This window comes from Rhipicephalus microplus, chromosome X, assembly GCF_043290135.1.
Source record: "Rhipicephalus microplus isolate Deutch F79 chromosome X, USDA_Rmic, whole genome shotgun sequence".
NCBI lineage: Eukaryota > Metazoa > Arthropoda > Arachnida > Ixodida > Ixodidae > Rhipicephalus > Rhipicephalus microplus.
The window spans coordinates 105,704,874-105,727,756 of record NC_134710.1 but is presented as its reverse complement, the minus strand read 5'-3'; the positions used below and the strand labels follow the sequence as shown (position 1 = coordinate 105,727,756).

At 43.5% G+C, this 22,883-nt stretch overlaps 1 protein-coding gene across 1 annotated transcript; it reads right to left on the bottom strand.

The window, feature by feature from the left end:
• Window positions 1-3,039: 3,039 nt before the first annotated feature.
• Window positions 3,040-14,125, bottom strand: LOC142775685 (sterile alpha motif domain-containing protein 3-like). Its single transcript, XM_075877357.1, has 9 exons — window positions 10,595-14,125; window positions 7,706-7,815; window positions 7,398-7,628; window positions 7,246-7,330; window positions 6,382-6,528; window positions 4,744-4,968; window positions 4,438-4,612; window positions 4,230-4,303; window positions 3,040-4,143 (listed from the first exon to the last, which is right to left on the bottom strand). The coding sequence occupies exons 1-9, from the start codon at window positions 10,736-10,738 to the stop codon at window positions 3,874-3,876; spliced, it is 1,461 nt and encodes a 486-aa protein (XP_075733472.1). The 5' UTR covers window positions 10,739-14,125; the 3' UTR covers window positions 3,040-3,873.
• Window positions 14,126-22,883: the final 8,758 nt, after the last annotated feature.

Here is a 22,883-nt window from a genome sequence, read left to right as displayed (position 1 = left end):
CTCCGGAAATAAATCTTACTGCCTCCCGGATAGCGACAAGCTCTGCGGCAGTTGATGTGGTTTTATGGTCTACTTTGAATCGTCGAGCGATGTCCATGTCTGGCATGACAAAGGCTGCAGCGGAGGTGTTTATAGTGGTGGACCCGTCGGTGTAGACATGCAGAGAATCACCGTACGTTGTATAAATGTGATATAGGGTCAGTTGTCTGAGGCCAACAGAAAAAACGAGCGACTTCTTCGCAATTCCAGGTATCGTAAAACAAACAGGTGGTTTAGGCTGGACCCATGGAGGCACTGCAGGGACACTTGGTGGGGAAAACCTTGGTGGTATAATATTCTCATGCCGCGATATTACTCTTGAGAAACTGCACTCTGGGTGAGTGGCGGGTAGTACTGATAGTGGGTGCTGTCTGTGTCGGCTCAGCAATCGAAGGTGAACTCTGAGTGGCTCGCCGAGCATGTATACAATGATAAGACAAGCCCGGGCCACTGCGATCGTCCGATTTGTTGAAGTACAGCGTGGTAGACCCAAGCATCTTCGTAAGCATTGAGCTTAAACACTCTCTAGCGTCTTCACACAACTAGGTCTCATATTGGAGAGCACCGGCATGCTGTATCAAATGTATCCCACAAATAGAGCATTGTACAATTGAAGTAGCGATGATTCTGATGGGCCCCATCTTGCTCCTGCCACGTGGCGAAGAACGAGAGCAAAGTTCTTCAACTTAGATTTAAGTGCTGTGACGTGTCTCGTCCACGATATATCTCTGCGTACGACAACCCCAAGAAACTTGTGGTGCGTTACAGCAGGTATCGCTTTCCCATTAATAAATATCGGGTATTGCGACATATGCTTGTGCGTGAACGCAAGCACTGCGCATTTGTCGACTGAAAGAGTGAGCCCCTGACGTCGTAGATATTTGTATGTGATCGACACTGCACGCTATAGTCGAGCTCGCAATCGCGGACGAGTAGTTCCTGATGCCCATATGCATATGTCGTCAGCGTATGCACTGATCTTCACCGTGCTGGGAAGTTCTGCCACTAGGCCGATCATTATGACATTGAATAGAATCGTAGTGAGAACTCCTCCTTGGGGGACATCACGATGAACCTTATATCAATCGGTGTCTCCGTTATTTGTCGTCATGTAAATGGTGCGGTCCCTAAGGTAGCTAAAAATCCAAGCATACAGTCGTCCACCGATATCGAAACCTTCCAGTGCGTCAAGAATCGCATAATGCAGCACATTATCGTAGGCGCCCTTAATGTCTAGGAAGACCGCCACCTCTAGTCTGCGTCGGCTTCTTTCCTTTTAAACCCTGGTGATCAAGTCGACCACACCGTCAATGGCAGATCGGCCTCTTCTCAAGCCTTTCATAAATACAGGAAAGGAGTTGTTGCTTTCTAAAAGCCACTTTAATCTTGACAGTACCATTCTTTCCATTACTTTCCCGACGCAGCTGGCTAAGGCGATTGGTCTGTAGGAGGAAAGTGCGTAAGGACACTTCCCCGAGTTAAGCAATGCAATAATGCGACTGCATTTCCAATTAGCTGGGACTTCTCCTGACTCCCATGAGGTGTTATAACGAGATAACAGGATATGTCGTGCTTTTGTACCAAGATGGTTGAGTGCAGCATCCGTGATTCCGTCAGGTCCTGGTACCGATGAGCGTCGGGAGGCAGAAATCGCAGCGTCAAGCTCATGCATTGTAAAACGCACATCAAGGCGCTCGTCAGACGATGGAGGCGCAATGGTTGTAAGAGGCTCATTAGTGGCAAGACCATGAGTATGTCCACGATGAGGCCACAGTAGTCCTGGCTATCTCAACTTCTGTCCGCCCTTGATGTAGAGCAACAGCTTGAAATGGTTGACGTTGTTGGGGAGTTGTCTGCAGACTTCGTACCACCCGCCAGATCTTAGATAGAGGTTGCCTAGGATCCAGAGATCCACAGAATTTTCTCCAACGCTGCCTGTAAATCTTGTCAAGATGCCGAAGAACATGTCGTTGAGCTCGATGACAAGCGGGAAGGTTTGAAGGCGACTTCGTTCGTCTGTATCGGCGTTCTGCACGGTGACAGATTGCACGAAGGGCCTCGTATTGGGAGTCAACTGCTGATCTCTGCATCGGTAGATTAACCTGTTTGGTTGTGTCACGCAGTGAAGAAGCAATGATATTCTCCACCTCGGGTGGATCGCTCGTGTGCTCACAGCCGGACTTGACAGATGTCTTGAACAGTGTCCAGTTGGTTTGACGGATGTAGCGTGTGTGTGTGCGGCGAAACCATCTGAACTGAACATAGGTTGGAAGGTGGTCACTGCCGCGAGTGTCCAAATCTGTGGACCAACATGCGGAAGACAGAAGGCTTCTGGAAACAAAACAGAGGTCAAGGCAGCTGCTGTAGGACGTGCCACGAATAAATGTAGGTGATCTGTCCTGGAGCACGCTAAGTCAATAGTTGCATATAAAATTTGCCAAATACCTTTCGTGATAATTCATTGTAGTGCTACCCCAGAGAAGATGATGGGCATTAAAATCGTCAATCACAATGTGCGGCCTTTGTGCTGCTTGAAGAAAGGTCCCCAGGTGGAAGCAGTCTATCTGTGTTCTTGGGTGTATGTATCCTCCTATTAGTGAGAATGTCCGCTTTTTATGTGTTATAGTCAGGCTCACGTAATCATTGCTGGTATTCGACGTGACTGCATGTCTCAAGAACGTCAAATCTTGGTGTATACAAACGAGAACTTTGCTAGTACGTTGATCACTGCGGGACCACATCTGGATATATCCCGATATACGAAAAGTTGAAAGCATATTCGGTTCACATATAACGATAACAGGAAATTGATATTTAAAACCCATTGTCTGACGTCTGACAGACGGCCACGTAGACCACGAGCATTCCATTGCATAACAACCGACTGGCGCATGCGTTCTTCGAACATCAATGCCATGTTCACCTATTGGAGAACCACTAGAAGAGGCTCCAAAGCCTCAAGTACACTCTTAAAAAAAAAGTAGTGCTACTTGCTACTTTTGGGTAGTAACAGTTTGTCACATATGTTACAACCCTGTTAGTAACGGGAGTTAGTAACGGCAAGCGTAGTCACTGTTACTACTCTTGCCGTTCCTAGCAGCAGCTAGTAAAAGCAAGGGTAGGAATCCTTACTACCGTTGCTGTTACTAACAGCAGGTAGCAACAACAAGGGTAGTAACTGTTACTGGCCTTGCCATTACTACTTCCTGTTAGTAACGGCATATGTAGCAATAGTTACTACTACTCCCATTACTATAATATGGTTGTAACATATGTGACAAGCCGTTGCTACCCAAAAGTAGCAAGTTCCACTACCTTCTTCCAAAGTTACGAAGCTAATATGTTAGTAATCGATGCTACGTTCTTACTAGCTACGGCTGGTATGGAGGTACGACAGACTCTTCGAATACACAATTGTGTGCACACCAGGTTAGTTGAATTGATTATTCTGATGGCCATATTTTACCGAGAACATTGTAGCTGTAATGAATGCGACGAAAATGCGGGTATATATACCAATAATATAGATATGCACTATACATATAAAATCAGAATAATTGCCAATGTATTGCATCATGGTATTTAGCACTTTTTCTTGGAAAACACCTGGTTCTGTTCCACACTGCGAAATATATTATCATGAAAGACACTACGAACACACCTCCAAATTCACTGCTGAGTGTCAACGGCCGTATAAAACCACAGGTTTATGCGGCTGACATTGTCAGGAACAAAACAATGCATTGTTCCAAAAGCCAGGGAGCAATGAAATATGCCACACAGTGCATTTTTATATGAAAAAATTTATTGATAACACACGTCTGTAGGCATAACTTAAGTTGCCTTTTCAAGCGATGATATTTGCCGTATGACTAGCGGCATCTGCTTTGCACTTGTCGGCAAGCCACAGAAATGTTCAAGTAGAGTGAATGTTTTTTTGTTGGCGCCACTGTACTTGACATCGAATATCCAGTATATTTCCATAAGCGCCGTCATACCTGCAATTACATCAAGCACCTCTACACTAAGCCCTTCAAAGCTCGCAACTATGTTTGTAGCTTCAGAGGCATTTTTGCCCTTCAGCGAAAGGGCAGGGTAGGTGTCCTGTAAAATGAGTAATACATAAAATCAGCATCACTGATGAAAAGTATACTAGCTGATATAAAAAAAGGTAAAGCAAATAAGCTCACCGGTCCCTGCAGAAATCGCGGCTGCTCCTTTAGGAGCATGGGCAGCAACTCGACAATGCCAACGGCAAAGCGATCTGTTGACGAAATATTTTTAGGCACATCAAACTTTCACATATAAGGGCATTGACAGTAATACTCCTATGAAAATGACTTATAAAAGTTTGGAAATTTGGGAAAACTGGAAAAGCTGGCAAGCTTCTACACGTACATTTCTTTTCGTCACCATCCAGTGCCTCGACTTCTTCTTCAATTGCTTTCACAGCTTCCTTCGCGCAACGACGACACTTCGCAAGCTCAAAACACCGGTCTCCATACCGGTTTATAAATTCCAGGACCTTTTTTTCTAAGTTAACGCCAGTGAGAGCAATGAACTCCTCATGAAGCTAGAACGACAAAAAAATTGTACCGAATCACCAACAAATTTGCAACTATCGATAACATAAAAAAACTCATTGTTAAGTTCTCTCACATACATTTCTGCAGCAGGATCAAAACCACAGCTGTTTCTGCTCACCATTTCAGCCTTTGCCAAAGCAGGGTATTTCAGCACCACATCTGCTGTTGATGGCCTCATTTCCTTCATCCACTTCTGTCTAGATGGTCTTGTCTGCTCCATAGAATCACCGAGTTTTTGCATGTCAGGAATAGGCCGCTTGATTTCTTTCACCATGTAGTCAATATGGCTATTAATTGTAGCCTCATCATGCTGAGAAGCGACATGTTGGGAGAGATCTACAATCTAATCAGCAAAAAAAAGATGGTACTGCACAGTGAAAGATCACGACAAATGACATGAAATAGGCAGACATGAAAACTCAACTTTTTGCTAGCTCAGTTGAAGAATGTTGGCATTTTTTTGAACTGGACATGTGTAGAGAACTCAATTACAGGGTTGACTTACGTAAGAGAACTGAAGCAGTGTGTACTGATACCATCTTGCTCTGCGAGTGTGTCATAAATTATGTTAATATCAAAGTTCTCACAATGATTCTCTCCAATGTCGACCACCTCGGCACTTCACCACTTCCAAATTTACACCTTGTGAACCAGCATATCGCAAATGTGTGTGTAAAACCAGTGAACCACGCCTCCTACCTATATCAGAAGGAGTCTGAAGAGGTAACACTGATTTTAAATATTGCCAACTGCGGTGTCGGTGTTAGAATACAAGAGTTGTTGCCTTTATATGTATGTCATATATGTAAAACTTTGACCAGATATTAGTTAGTAGTGCTTGTTCTTTCATATAAAAAGAAAGTTTGAAAACTTGAAATTTCGAACCTAATATGTATCTTGCCTCCCCCCCAAAAAAAAATGTTCACCTCTAAAAAGCTTCTGGAAAAACATTGGTTTATGTATAGTTACATGGTGTAGTCAACAAATAAAGAGCAATAAGGAGCTTTTCTAATGTAGAGGACAGACAGATATTGAAGCCAAGCATAGCATATGGGCATTGTTTATGGTGGCCACTGAAAGGGCATTAATTATCGCTGGTTGGAGCTTTCACATCACATGCTCACTGAGCTGCAGTAGTTTGATTTCACCTGTCCACTTATTTCAGTACTCATGCGAGTTTAATAGTTGAATCAAAGGATTGTCAGTCACTTTCAGTGATAAGTATGGTGCAAAATGTAGAACACAATATTTAAAGCTGGAATGATGCATGATGTCAATAACAAGCTGATACCGAGCAATAAATCTACTACTTGCTAACCAAGGAGCATGGAATCAGCCAAGTCGGGAACCTAGCTACAAAATGAAGAAAAGAATGAGGAATCGAGCAACATGCCCGCGGCACTTGCTGAAACGCCGAGTTTTAAACATACAGGGACACATAGAAGTTTGATAGAGCGTTACCATCTTGACTCAAATAATAGAGCCTTGCATGAAAACTGTGAAAGTTGTTGTTTTGTTCTCCATAGGAGATAAGATGATTTTTTTGTTTACCAAATTTATTTTGTCTTATTTTGCATTTACTATACTTTAACTGTCAATATGGCCCTGAAAACTTGCCTGGCTTCTTAATGTGTTGATATGAAGAGGTTATATCGTTAAAAACATGAATAATGTTTTACTTCAGTAGCTCACACATAAAATAAGAGTGACTTCATAGTTGAGTTCTATGTACCAGTCCATTTGACGTTTCACTTACCACATGGCAGTGCCGCTTAGTATTGGTGCTTTCTTCTAAGTCTTTGCGTTTTCCGTAAGCTGCTCTCGCTGCTTGAACAGCTGGAACTGTGCACAGAGACTTCCTCATATATGCGAATTTGTATTTCAAGGAGACTTTCCATGAGTCCTGGAAACAACAATTTTTTTTATTATTTCAAATTTCCGCACAGTGGACACTGTCCTCTTTGAACATGGTCACTTTTGAAGCAAATGATTCTTTGGGAACCTTGATACACTGCTTTTAACCTGCTATGGGGCAGAAGCAGATTCAGGTGACAATACCTGGCAAATTTAGCTGTTCCTAGTAATATCAGCATATCTGTTGTATTTTAGCTTTATCTGCTCATTCCAAACTCCGGTTCCTGCATTTTATGTATGTGCTGGAGCCATGCGGCATGGCGAAGATCGTGGCATTTCAGTCGCAGAACTGAGCTTGTGTGAGCCTCTATTCAAGCTGTGATTAGAAACTACATATACCATTAGTGGTAATATTCAATCCCCAGAAGCGATGCATTACATCTGTATTTATCCTCTTAAACCGGTGTTAAAGCTTATAACCAGGGCCAGTTTTTAACTTTATTAATGCATGATATGAATATATTGGCCATGGGCACCTAGTTGATGATTATTATCAAACCCTCAAGTTAATGTCTGCCATTATCAGAGTTCGATGAAACGACTCTAAGAACATGCATGGCAATTATTCAAATGTAATAAATATGGGGTTGAAACTTCTTGAATGCTCTCCAAGAACAAAATAACTTGAAGGGCACCTGCAGTCTAGCTCACCAACATGTATGACATCCCAATAAAGTTATAGGAATGCCATTGCTTTAGTGCTTACCCAGCCTGTGCCAATAGTGTCCCTTAGCACTGGATATTCCAACACGAGAGATTTTGCAGCTGCTTCGTAGAGGCTTCCTGGATAGCTGTAAAAAAGAGCAACTTTAAAACCTGTACTGAATTAAACACATGCAAATACATGCCTATACTTACACTGTTATAGTCATGAGATGATTTGCAATCCACCCTACAATGCGGGATTTAGTGTGACTGGACACTTTTCCTGGTTGTGTCCTTTCAATCGCATCCTTAATATCTAAGGGCACAGGTGGTAGCCTATAATCATTTTCACAGCAGGCAAGCTGCTGACTAGGTGACTGCTCATTACTTTCAAGGGTCTTGGGCAGGCTACCTTCATGCACTGCTGTCACTTTGTCAGTTGTGCTGAAAACAGAGGCTAGTAAGTGATGCAGTTTTCCAAAAGCAATATTAAACTTGGCACCTGAAATTTAGGTACTGACCTGCAGCTCATTAAGAAGTTTTCACTGCACACAAGCCTGATTTTATCTTTCTCAGAGAAGACATGGCCAGCTGGTGGGTCCACAAATTCATCATGTCGGACGTTGTATACCTGAAAGAGATTCAGATGTGATGTTCAAATTCCCATAAAGTTACCTCAATAGGCACAGAACCTGAAGTAAGCAGACTACCAATGTTATATTCAATAGCACCCTAGAATCACTTTACTTGTCCTGTTTTTTTTTATTATTATCATGATGCCGTGTGTATTGTCGAGAAACCCTTAATGTATGTATTGTAAAGAGCATTGTAAATTACTCGTCTGGACATTCGGTATCAGTAAGTTCAGATTTGTGAAATAGTGACAATTAAACTTGTGAAATTTCACTGTTTCATAACATCAATTAGAAATAAACAAAAGCATTTAATGATTGCTGTACTAGCAGAAGATAATCACTGTGCTACAACGAAAAACCACACTCACAGTATCTGCTATCTATAAAATACTGTATACGCTAATGGCACAAGTCTTCATTCAATAGACCATGGAGCCTTATATTTTCGCACGTTGAAGGAATTATTAGGCTGCATTTCTTGCGTGCGCTAAGCTGAAGCAAATTTTTTAGCTCTGTTGTTATCTCTGTCGTCAAACTTTTCTTCTACAGTGTATCACAATTTAGAAATTAGAAATGGCTCTAGCCAAGTTCGTAGAGATCTCGACGTTTCGGAACCAATTCGGTATTTTCCTAAGGAGATGACTATATTGGTCATGGAAGCATCTCCCCGTCTTGTTTGACAATGGCCCCTGCTTTCTCTTTCTCTCGCGTATCGGAGGCTGTGAACGTATACAGAGGGAATTGTTCCTAACGACCGGTTCATGTTTACAGGTGTGTTCTGAATGTAACAGCATTTGAACAAGAGCCTCCTTCATAGATTCCTTTCTGTTTCAAGAACAGAAGCGATGTCGAAGTCGATCTTATGATCGTGCTTCTCATATTACTCTGCAAGAACGCTATGCTGCACTTCTATCTTCCAGACTGTTTCTGGGAAACACTTTCTCTGACCTATGTAGCTGGCTTTACCTGGCAGCTATCACCTTTACAAAAATGGCTAAAATTCAAACTGTGTTTCAACATCCAACACCACCGCTTGGCAACACCATAGTTTTTTGCAGAAGCGAAATCATGCGCTAATAAATACAGTGTTGATAGCCCATTAATGTTTCGAGTGCACACATTTCGGCAATGAAATAGCTAAATAGAGATAAAGGATCCGTCGCTATTCCATTGGTAATTTGAATACTCACACACCTAATAATTATTGATGATTTCACTACACAAAGCAACACAATATATCAAAGAATACAAAGCATTAAACACACCTAACGACACCTGCGAGACAGAAATGCCGACCGTGGGGCAAACGTACAGCATTGGTGAACAAGCATCCAGAACACAAGACTGCGCGCGCACGCACGCACGCACGCACGCACGCACACATACACACACGCACACGCACGCACACACACACACACGCACACACACACACACACACACACACACACACACACACACACACACACACACACACACACACACACACACACACACACACACACACACACACACACACACACACACACACACACACACACACAACACTTTACGCTAGCTTTGAGAATTTTCAGTTTCTGACGAGCATACCTGGGAGCACAGCTGGCGGTCCCCCCGCCCCTCACCCTATTGTCAATTAAGACGTAGAAGGGGGTCGCCATGTTTGCCCCACTCATTGACACAATAGGGAGAGGGGTGCTGAGTTTCAGAAGGCAGCGCAAAGTCAGCCAGGGTAGTATGCAGATATCTTTTTCAGAGGGGAGGGCACGTTTCTGATCTATAGTGGGTACCGGGCAGGTAAACGTTCATTTTGTTCTGTGTAGGCAGAGCGAAAAAAAATTTCGGGGTGGGGGGAGAGAACGTGCCCGGCGTGCAACCTTCACCCAGCCCCCCTCTTCAGAGGGGAACCCTGCGCATGCCGATGCTAACAAGCAGCTTCTGCACCCACGCTATTTTCACTATGGAAGATACATGCAGTAACCACAGAAATTAGCCTATTCCATGTCCTTCGAAATTGATAATAAGTCTTTCTTGTAGTCCAATTTTATTGATTTCATGTTTTACGTGCGGTACAAAAGTCTTACTTTTTTTTGCTGATCTCCTTACATACCTAACCTCTTAACATCCTAGCTATGCCTTTATTCGTGAACAATCTCGCTCAATTTGAACACCAGGAAACGAACTCAGCGACGGCCACTCATCTTACCAACGCCGTGTCTTGGTGCATTGCCTGCTCGATAACTGGATGACCAAGCGCGCTGCCCCACTTTCCGCTAATGAAAGTTCGTGCGTGCCTCCGAGAGACAGATCGAGTGCGCATTTTTTTTTACCATTTTCACCTCTCATCCTCTACATCTGTCATTCCCACTTCCCCATCCTCGGTGCAGTGTTGTTGAGTTGACCTCCGAAGTGAGCCACAGTTACGAGGCCACACTTATTTCTTCACTTTTTTTTTAAAACCACCCCGATAGCCGATTCGCACCATTACATTATCGCAACACAACCACTGCGAATGCCAGCAAAGGGTGGTTGCGCGCCGCCGAAGCGGAGATTAAACCTGGTTTACATCTCCCATCAGCAACTCCGAGACCACGTGCACGCTTCGCGGGCCGACAGCTCCAGTGAGAGAGCAGGGCAAGAAAAGCCCCACGCTTCGAAAAGCGCGAGCGCATGCTTGGTAAAACTGTTGAAGCACGTGCTAACAACGGAATATAATCAGTACTGTTTGGGCCACTGTCACAATGCAATTCGATGCACTTCAGGATAGAGACAACATACCTCAATCCGGCATGCTTGCAAAGAATGGCCAAAGTCTGTCGTCTTCAAGGCTTCCAAAATGTCCGCCTCCGTCGGTCCACGAGCAGAAATAATCTTCTTGCGGCCTTGAAATGACACCAAATATTGGAATTCCGGCGGCTCCATGAATACACAAGCACGTGGGCGCGGGAGGAAAGCTGCTGACACGTTCACACTGCGACAACCTGCTCTTTGCCTGGCTAGCCACCCTAGCCTGGCTCAGCTTCCGTCGATGTGTGCGCCCCCTGCCGCGTTTCAGTAATCAGCGCCTCCTGAAGGTAACTATCACAACGACGCTGTCTGTTGTTAAAATTTTGAATCTTGAAGACCATTTGGCTCTGTGCAGCGGAAATTTGTCCTGTCTGAAACCTGTAGCTGGCATGCGAAGGTAATAAAGAACATTTTATTCATTATGCCGGTCCAGTTGGGGACAGCGAGTGAGTAGAAGGGCATGAAAAGAGAACAAGTTCTCCCCCCCCTTTTTTTTTCCTGGTCTCTTCTCTCGCTTTCTTATTCCCATTTCATCTCTCCACTCTAGTCTATTATCCCCCTTCCCCAGTGAACCACTGCTCAGGTGTCGCAGTTGGCGGCAAATATTTGCGGGGTTCACTTTTCCTTTCTTTTCCGATTCTGAAAACCACTGCCCCCCCCCCCCCCCTAACGTTCGACACTGTAACGCGCCACCACCTTCCATGTTTATATAGCTTACAATTATGCGCTTAACCAGATGGACATTGGTACAAATAAGTAAGACCACCACAAAGAAGCTAACTCAATTCAATTTGTGTGCATCGAGCGCACAAATTAATTAATTTATATTAATTCTCTGCTGCATGACTCGCTCGTGTAGGCAGATGCCACGTCCGTTTTAACGTGAATTTACGACGACAGAAGTCATGTGCAGCTACCACTTCGCTCAATACTAATTAAGCAGCGGTTGTGTTATTTCAGATAGTGTGATGCAGCTCCCCACGTGTTGTTTTGAAAGGTGTGAGACACAGTTTTCAAGGCCACTCGTAAAAACAAACTGCTTCAAGCATAATGTAGGCAAAGAATTCTGTTATCTCTCGGCCATTCGATGAGAACTTGAATATGTTCTCCGAGCACGTGAATGAAGTGCTAAGATTTCATTTATCGTGGCCATTGAGTTCGTGACAAAACAATCACCGGTGTCAACATCATTTATTCTACAAGCGATATTATGTCACTTCCGCACGGTCTCACTCCGAGAGAGACTCTAATGGAGTGATTGTGTTGCATGTAGGTAATATTCACTATCAAAACCTGTGTGAGAAATTTTTTTTGTTGCTTCAAGGTCTTGTTGTTCTGTTAGGAAAGATATACATACATTGGCTGAAGGAAAGAAGTGAAAACTGAACGGCTCGTTTTTCTTTGTTCGACAGAATATTAATGAGGACTAACAGACAATGATGCCAGAGATAGTATAGGGAATGTTATTCGTAGTTATTGCAATGTAAGTTTGACGAAATAAAAGTGGACGAAAAGGTAACTTACCGCAGTCAGGGACCGAACCTTCGACACGTGCGATGCTCTATATATAGAGCAGAAGTTGGCACAGCGACGGGCCAAATGGAAGGGGGGGGGGGGCTTTGCGAGCAAAGGGATAATGTAAAAAAACTGTAAAATCATGTTTATTTTAAGCACGCGTCATGAGGTTCCAATTAAACATTGGTTACTAAAAAAATTGCATTTTAGGCCAAAACTGCCTGGTCCTTTAAGTATACGAAGAAATAAGGTTAGAAGGAGAGGGGGGGGTGGACGTCCTGCCGGGGCCACATATATAGTAGTGCCTCGCGGGCCGCAGGTTGCGAACCCCTGCTCTGGAGCATCGCATGCGTTATTCGAAGGTCACAGGTTTGGTCCCTACCAGCGGACTGCTATCTTTCCATGCCATTTTCTTTCTTTACATGTACATTGCAATTACTTCTAATAACACCCTCTATATATTTCTTGGAGTCATTGTCTGTTAGTTCTAATTAAAATCATGTTAGTTGACAGAATAATGGGGCGGGTGGCTGCCTTTACAAAGCTCGTCGGAGATATGACCATATATAGTTTAGCTAGACCACTGCGACGCATTTAATCAGGATGGCCCCGGCATATCGTACAATTGAATGGTATCCAGAGGACCGCTGAATCACACTAAAGAGTTCAAACATATCGGGCGCGTATGTCTTCTCGATCTGCAGTTGTCCAATTAATGTTTTATTATTCTTCTTAGAAAGTATTCCCAACCTCCGCTTCTTAAGATGGCACACTGTCTGCCATATTAAACCAGTACACTGCAGCGTCGAATCGGCATGCATATTCCATCGGCATATTTCACTAGACCAAAAAAAGTGACACTTTTTGGTTGAGATCTCGGTTTGTGCTCCGAAACACGGAGCCCAGAGTGGTCTATAGCCACTCTAGACCACTCTAAGTTACTGTGACCATTGTGCCAATAGACAACTGAGGTGGGTGTACGTGGGGCAACCGGGTTGGTGTGTAAAAATGGCTGATTGTTCGAGTTGGTGTCGGTGTGTAAACATTCGGCTAAGCGAGCATCTTAATAATTCTTCTACAAACGGCTATTCACTCAAGTCTAAACACTGTGTAAAGTAGGTACCAATAACACGTGTCACCCACTTCTCGACAAAACAAACATTTGGTATCGCCGCCGGGATCGTTGCACTCGAGAGTCGTTCAAATTTTTACATCATCACCAGACGTGGACGCAAAAGCAAACCTTTGCTACCTTTTGATGATTGTGAGCTGGAATAAGCATGGTACGTGGGCGTAATCTCGGCACCACACAAGTTGGCTGGACGGTGTCCGTGGGTCAGCCACGTTGACAGAAATGCCTGGATGCCTGAAGAAGCACACCATACCTTATGTGAAATGCGTGACGGTTGCATAAATACCGCTGTCGTGTGGGAATACGTACGTAGGCCAAACAGGACGCTGTCTCAACGACCGACTCGGGAGCATCCTTTATCTCTAAAGAATAAAAGAAATGCGTATTTACCTGCGCATGGTATAGCCTGCAGATGTGATCCTCGGCTTCGCGAGGTCAAGATAATAGGCAGAAGCAACGAAACATTAGTGCGAGCTATTGGGGGCGTTTGACATTAAGAAAAGAGGCACAGCTTACATTATTGATACGACTATTTTACTTTACCAAAACGAGCTGCAGCTTTCTGACACGCGAATGTGACCAGTGTTTACCGATTTTGACGCACGCATTCGCAGAGATTTGTAATCTGGTGGCCTGTTCTTTCAAATAAACAAAGAAGTTTATCGCACGACCTTTCTGCTCCCTCCTACTTATTTACTAGAATCTGTGTTTTTTCCAAGTTTGCGGTATTATGTACCCTACTGACGTTAAATCAAATCGCCCAACAACAATTTATACTTAGTGTTGCATATTCAGAAATTTTTCAAAAATAGTTTCCTTCGCTTTACAAGTACGTTTCATAAATGTTACTTTACTGTTTCTGTCGCATACATTTCACACAATTCAACGGTAATGTTTGCTTATAACACCCTCATCACCTGTCGAGAACGACGGGTGATGAAATTGGTCCCCCGCATTGAATATGTTCCATATTTTTGATCCCATAAATTATGCAGTTTAAAAGAAAACTGGGTTCCTTTTCGGGCTGCTTGGTGCTATATACATAAAATATGAAATACTCAATCAAATGTGATACATCCTTTTCAGATTCCTGTCGATCTCACTTCAGTTCGGTTTATTACCTTATCTCCCGTGGAATCACCCGTTTAATTTCTATAACCATGGTTAGGAGACTAATTGCGGTTATGCTTGCTGTGCAGTCCTTTAATTAATGGACTTTACTTGAAACAGAGGGACGCCAATCAAAGTAAGGAGTAAACAAATGTTTTGTTTTGTTGTTCTTAGGTGCAATATCAAGACTAACAAAGAAAAACTAGCCCTTGAAATATCCACTTCTTTTCTTCTTTTTTTTTAGCTGCAAGAAAAAATTCCACGATTCGCGTACTTTTTCTTCCTGCCGTGGGGTCGTGCCTATTCTTCATGATGAGCGAAATTATATTGAGCGCACTCGATTAGCAGCGCACCTTAAGCCGGTTGAAGTTACTGGCTGTCTCCTTGCGAAAGGGGCATGCCCTTCCTGTACCGACGTGGGTGCCGCCCGCAGCCGACCAGCCGTCTTGAAAGACGTCAGCTCCTCAGGGGAATGTGTAAAAAGTTTGTTGACTGACTGACTGTCTTGGATAGGCCAGGATTTCGCGAAAACCTGTTTAAATAAGCTGCATCTTGTTCGACGACGCCGGCATTGTGAAAATAGATGCCGTGGTCCGCGAACGTACTCTTTGTCACTGGAACTTGGGGACATCGCTCTTATGTTGCCGTAGCTTCTCAGGAAGTTCAATACTTGCCCTACGAATGAAATGTCACAATAAGCACGTGCGTGGCATGAAGTAAACCAACCCATGCGCTTTCCCTACGGGCAGCCTGTATTTCGGGCACGATGAAGGGCAGGTCCAAGAAATCCACCTGCACAGTGTACTTCCACGAAAAGCATGTCCGTCCAGTTTAGCGTGGCTTTTTCAAATCTTGAACTTGTTTTGCAAATAAACAAACGCTCGCTAATTGCAACGTATATCGTTGCAAATTTGGCGAGTGTTTGTTTATTTGCAAGACACGTATGCCCCTCGCCAGACGGTGTTTCGTCGAATCCTTCACTAGATCTTGAACTTGATTTTGAAAGAAACCGTTTCTGCATCGACCAATATTCACGGCGCTGCTAGACACGTGTAGGAATGTGTACCCTCTCGCTACCCGCAGCTAAGACGGCACATGAATTCCCGTGTAAAGGCAACTACTCCTTATCCTTATTGTCAGTGAAAATATCTCACCCTTGCCACCCACCCCCCCCCCCCTTCCTCCACGACGCCCGCCTTCCAGGTGCAGTCTAGCCCGGCCGTGCAAAAACCCTCAAAGAATGCGGAGCTTCCACGTGTTGCCGGTTCATGTTTTTCGCCCTCCGCCGTCTTGTCAACTTTTTGGTCCTAAATGGTAAGCCATGCTGGCCCAGTTCGGCTGGTGAAAACTACGGATAGAACTGCAGTTACGTCTGCCATGTAGCTACCTGTAATCATGGTGAGCCGTCGGCGTACTTAGTCCAGAATACCGCCCAGCGGCTGTACGCAAATACTGCCGCGAGTGAACATGTTACACTCATGCCCAAGATGTGCGTTCTCGTCCACGAAGCTCTGCAAAGTCGTCTGGCACATAAGAGACCATCGCCACGACAATAGATTTTCTATCATGTGCGGTGTGGATGGGTGTGCGAAAACCTACAGTGAGTTCGAATCTTATCGAAGGCACATTTACCGTGTGCACAGACGATATATGGACATGGATGACGCAGAGGAAGCCGGTGTTGAACCAACAGTCCTCGAAGAACCACCGGTGCGTGCCACAACAAGCTGCGCTGCGCACGACACAGTGGGTGATCACAGTGAAATGTTTTCATCTGGTTGCTCGTCGAACATGATCAACACGGAATGCGATGCGGTCTCTGTTCCCACTGCTCGAGTGACCACAATCAACGACTTCGTGCTGAAAATAAAAAAACAGCTGTGCTTACTTTTTTTTCGTGTTGCAGAAGTGCACAAGCTACCGCACTCTACGGCAGAAAGTGTTTTCAATGACTTCAAGATTACCTTTCTCGACATAATTCGGACATTCGCTTCTGTCATTGAAAATAACATCGCGATGGAGTCGGCAGGAATCGAACTGCGCAAGTTACTCGCTGGTGAATTCTTAGAGGATATTTTTCAAGCAGCAAGTAGTAAATATAAGCGAGAGCAATTCGCCAAGCGTCACCTGCCCTACGTAAAGCCTGAAGTGCGTGATCTTGGTGCTGGTGAGACTTTTCAGTTTGTTCCTATAAGTGGTGTCATGCGAAATCTTATGTCCTCTGAGAACTTCCGCGACCACATAGAGCTAGATTTCTCAACAGGAGCGCCTTCACCAACGCTGCATAATTTTAGGGATGGCTGCATATACAAAGAAAAGTTGCATGCACTACTCGAGGATGGCGCGCAGTATACGCTTTTTTTTGTGTTGTACAGCGACGAAGTGGAGATAGTGAATCCGCTGGGGTCAAAGCGGGGTGTTCACAAAATCCTTGTCGTGTATTTCAGCGTGGTAAACATCCATGCCAAATACAGATCACAGCTCAGCTCTATCCATGTAGTTTTAGTTGCACCATATAGACTTGTCATCAAGCACGGAATCAATGTTATTTTGAAGCCAGTTGTAGATGACGTATCAGCTTTATGGATGACTGGTTTCACTCTGTGGAAGAACTCTGTTGCGGTAAAGGTGAGAGCGATTCTTGTTGCCTTTTCCGGTGATAACCTTTCAATGAATCGACTTGGCGGATTCACGTGTTCTTTCAGCCGTGGTCGTCCATGCAGATTTTGTACTTCACCAAACTCGGCGTTCAACACTGCCTTTCACGAGAGTGATGTTCAGGTTCGAAATCTGCCCTTGCACCAAAACCACGTTGCAAGTGCTAAAATAAATAGGCAGCTAGGCACAGCACTGTACGGCGTTAAAGATGAATCTCCACTCACAGATGTTGCCTATTTTGATGTGACAGTGCAACTGCCTCCGGACTTGATGCACGATGTGCTGGAGGGAGCCATTCCACATGTATTAAGGCACATTTTGCAAGGCCTGCTTCGTTCTGGAGTAATTAGGCACTCAGACCTTGATCGTATCCGCACATTCGTTTTTGGTGCTCACGACAAAAAGAACAAACCGGAAGAAGTCGTGAAATCCTTTCTTAATGGGCAAAGTGCATACAAGGGAACAGCTTCTCAAAAGTGGTGCCTATTCAGATTTTTTTCTCTTATGTTTGCAGATATTGTTCCTAAACAAAATGAGCACTGGGAAGTGTACCTACTTCTGAGAAGCATTGCAGATATAACATTTGCCGACAAGATTCCTCACGACCATTTGGCATATCTGCAAGATGAAATACGATTTTTTTTATCTTCATTTGCTGCTCTCTACCCTGGTGCAATAATACCCAAACTGCATTTCTTGATTCATTACCCTCGGCTCATCAGTGAACTTGGTCCACTAAAGCAATACTGGTGCATGCGATATGAAGCCAAACACCAGTACATGAAAACTATTGCACAGCGCAACCAAAACTTTCGAAATATATGCAAGTCTATCGCAGAAAGACACCAGTTGCTGCAGAGTTTCGAATTTTCCAACTTAGAAGTGGACCGTGGCATACAGACTAAAAGATCCAGGCAGCTGAAGCTAGAAGACTTGTGCTCATACATGCGCAAAGTTGTCTCTCCTGGCATTCCAGTGTGGGAAGTTGGTTCTGCCGAGGTGGAAAACTTGGTTTTCAAAAAGTTCGATGTAGTCATCCTAGAGAAGCAACAGCTGCCACTTTTTGGCCAAATAAGAAGGCTGTATATTTACTGCGGAAGCCTTTTCCTGCTTGTAGATGTGCTCATGACAGTCAGATTCGATCGTCACCGCTGGTCGTATGTTGTCGACAATACAGACGAGCAAAAACTTGTACAGCCCTTCAATCTTCCATCACCTCAAGTTCTTGACCTATATTTTGGTGCTGAGCTGATGCTACGGCCTGAAATTATGATTGTTGAATGATGTCCAAATTGTCATCTTAGACAGCTTTTTGTCACGGGCTGAATCTAAACTACTAGTAGCGTAGCCAATGTTTTTTTAGGAGAGGGGTTTCAGTCATACTTCATATATTTTTGCTCTGGAGTTTGTGTATTTGGAAATGTCCTCCCTGGCTACGCAACTGAAGATGACGTATGATTTTATGTTACATCTCTCTTTTAGTGTATGGTTTCTAGTGTGCTGTCTTTACTGTATTTATCTTTTACTGTACCTGATGCACCCTTTCATCTACTGTTTTCTAACCAAAGCTTGTTACATTCTTTTTCTTTTATCAGTGTTATTGGTCTCTTCCCACTGTATTGCTGCAGAGCGCATGGCACTTTGTGTGATAACAAATTAAATGATATCCACCACATTTATAGTGAAACGCATTGTGCATGGTTACTTTGTTACATATTGCTCTGTTTATTTAGTAGTATCCGGAGCGGATAATTGATATGATTGTTACTTTGGACTATCTGATGCGCACATCTGCTGTTAATGTGAAATTGCTACCTTCAACTGCAACCGAAATATTATCATTCAGCGAACAATTTCGGTTAATCAACATGAAACACAATGGGCAGCCACAAAGTTACGGCTTAGGGCCTGTTAGCTTAGAGTTATGCAAATGTACAGCTGTGAAAATTTACACCTATAGAATATTTTCTGTTTTTTACACATGGTGCCTATATATATATATATATATATATATATATATATATATATATATATATATATATATATATATATATATATATATATATATATATATATATATATATATATATATATATATATATAAGGGAAAGAAGTGTATAATTAAGGGCTCGTGTTTGCGTGTTTTGACACAATAATAATGAGATCTAACAGACAATAATGCCAAGAGGAAAGTATAGGGAAAGGTATTAGACCAAATTGTAATGTAAACGTGAAGAAAGAAAAGTGGGTGAAAAAATAACTTTGCCGTGGGCAGGGACCGAACCTGCGACCTTCGAATAACGACCTTCGAATAATATATATATATATATATATATATATATATATATATATATATATATATATATATATATATATATATATAAGGGTCATGAACCACCCCTGGGCTTGGTGAAGAGAGAGACCGTGATCAAGTATAGAATTTGTATTTCAATACCTTCAACTACTCAACATTTCAACTCTTTACTAACAAGAATACGAAAAAGTTAGTAATACCTCAAGTGAGGTAGTAAACGTTGCAGCTACTATACTTCTTTGCATGCAGCTAGTAACTGCTTACTAATGTATGTAGTAAATAGGTAGCAAAGAGGTAGTAAAAATTCAAGAGAGGTAGTAACAGCTGCAGTTGCTACCCTATTGCAGTTAGGTTGCAACTGTTTACTAATGTAAGTAGTAAATAGGTAGGAAGAAGCTAGGAACGGTTCAGGAAAGGTAGTAACCGTTGTCGTTACTACCTGTTCGCTTGCAGTTACTACCTTTTTACTAACTTTTTTTTAAGAGTGTAGCTGCACAGCCGCCTTAGCAGCGGGAGTGTTTAGGCTGCTGAGGTACAGGAGTTATATCCACGATACCGGTGGTACCGGTGCGTGACGGAAACCTGCAAAGAGCGGTTGTCGACGCAAATAAGTAGACATAGCAGATGAGTCGAGATAAATGATTTGAGGTAGTCGGAATAAACAGAGAGGTGCCTAGGTGGGGTTCATTTCAACGAGACAGGATTCACCTCAACAGGAGGCTAGGCCATGAGGAGGGTTGGTGACTTGCAGGACGTGCAGCAGCTTTTTTTGGGGGGGGGGGGGGGGAAAGCTTCGGGGTCCTGGTTATCTAGTAACGAGGAAGATAACCAGGGGGACTCTTTGACAGGTGGTATAGACAGATACGATTCCAAAGTGTCAGCAATATATAAGACACGTGGAGTCCGGGGGAGAAATTTACGTAGGCACGAGGGCCGAGCAAATTCAAACATAGGGTTAATTTTAACATGCAGGGTGGCAGAAATAGGTTGAAGTGGGGAGAGAAAGAATGTAAGCTAAGCGAGGAGAAGCTGATAATATGGGTTTGTAGAAACACATCTTAGGGACATAGAACAACCACCTAGCAATCCGGACTACACATGAGAATATTGTAATAGAACAGGAGGCAGCACCGAGGGGGGAGGTATTGGGGCATTTATTCATAAAGGTACAGACTGATGAAGGGTCATCTTGGAGGGCATGGAACATTTATGGCTAACAGAGAAAGTGGCAAGGCAGATGACGCTCCTGTGATCTGTGTACTAGTGGACAGGGGCAAAAATCAGAGAAGAAAATGAATAAGTGGTGCAGCGCATTGAAAATGACATTGAGGAATTAGGTGAAGAGTGCGAGGTGATTATATTAGGAGATATGACTGTACACATAGAAAATAGGGATGGATATAATGACCCAACAGGCAGAATGCTGATGGATGTGTGGAAGGCATGATTTGACCATTTGCAACTGTTCCGAGAAATGCTAAGGGCAGATAACATGGGAAGTGGGAAAGCTGCAGTCGATGATAGATTACGCAATGATGTCACATAGTATGTATGATCGGTTAAGGGTGATGAACATAGATTATTATGGGTCGAGAAGCTTAGGTAGTGATCACAAACGTATAGAGCTGCGTTTTGGAAAAGACATCAAAAGGGAAGGAGGCATTATGAGCAAACACAAGATAATATTTATTCAGAAAGGCAAATAGAAATAGCAACTAAAGAGATTGAGAAAATAAACACCGATGACACTAGAACACAGTGGACGTACACGGATATAACTCGATTGTTTGAATTAGAGTATGTTAAGGTACGAGTCGAATCAACCGGGAAAAGGACTCAAACCCAAGAACTGGTGGCATTAGGAAGTTAAGAGAGCAATAGTAAAACGTCAGGAAGCCTTCATAGAACACATGTATGCAAAACAGAGGGGTAAACCGGAAGATGATGTCTAATGAAAATGGGATAACTTTTTGAGCTGCAGAAAGGAAGCGTCCGGTCTGATCAGTGAAAAGATTAGAAGAAAGGTGGCTCAATAGATGGCGGAAGTAAACAAAAAGGATAGAAAGGCAGCTGCAAAGTTTTGGAATCATCTATATTCTCTGAGTAATAAGACAAACACGCAACAGATGCTTAAAACTACAGTTCAAGAGGTTAGGCTGAGGATAGGTGGGGGAGTTCAAGGGGATAAGGCAATGAAATATATAAGAACAATGATGACACAAAAATTTAAACACCATGGAAGCGCTGCATGCACCATACCGGATGAGGATGGCCCCACCACGGTGGTTTAGTGGCTAAGGTACTCGGCTGCTGACCCACAGGTCGCGGGATTGAATCCCGGCTGCGTCGGCTGCATTTCCGATGGAGGCCGAAATGTTGTAGGCCCATGTGGTCAGGTTTGGTGCACGTTAAAGAACCCCAGATGATCGAAATTTCCGCAGCCCTCCACTACGGCGTCTCTCATAATCATATGGGGGTTTTGGGACGTTAAACTCCACATATCAATCAATCCTTCCTCAAATTTTGTTATCGCCCCGTTACACTGTACGTAATTCTCAGCGCAAACTGCACCGGCAGTGTTCGAGAAGCTTCGAGACTGTTGTGGATCATTTCGTTAGGATTACGCCCACTTTACCAACATTGCAGATTATTATGGAACCTATACGCAGCCGCTAGCGATAACGCTATAGAATATTCGCCGACACGTGTGTAAATGCCGACGCGCTTTACCACTTGTCAGTTGAACGACGGCTGACGCTCTGTTCGCCGCTATCAGTGCTGGTGTCTTGCTTTAATCTGACCCTCCTATTGCGTGGCCACGAGTTCGGCCCAAATAAACAGTTTCATTTTCAACCTGAAGTCTGTTCCCTTTGTCCATGTCCCGACCCCGTGACGATATTACTAATGTCTCTTCAAGTTTGGGTGCACGTTAAAGAACCCCAGGTGGTCGAAATTTCTGGAGCCCTCCACTACGGCGTCTCTCATAATCATATGATGGTTTTGGGACGTTAAACCCCACATATCAATCAATCAATGTCTCTTCAAGACATGTGATACCAAAGGCAGGAAGCAGGTGATTTCTGTAATGTAGTTAGCGCAGCAACAACCTCTTTTCAGTAGTCGTGCTATGTATGCCCTGCTTATATGATGTGAAAACTATGACCTTCTTTTGAAAACGCAAACACTGACTGATGTTTAAAATTGGTTCCTTGTCTATGAGCGTCGAAGGATGAAGTGGTATTTGTCTTCGGTAGAGTAATGGTGAGTGTTTTTTGATAGTATCTGACTCACTGCGTTGGATAAGAATGTCAAGGACAGTCAGTTGTTCACCACACTTATACCACAAAGTTATGAGAGTGTGCTGTGTGTATGTTCTGTTCTTAATCTTCTAAATCATAATTTTTCTGGCGTGACTTCGATACTATCGTGTCCAGGCTATCCGCTAAAAATCAGTGCTTGCCCATCTTAAATTTTATCATTCGGATGTACTCATCATTTTACTATTAGTGACAATGACTTCTCTGTGGCCATGGCAATGAGTAGCTTAGGTT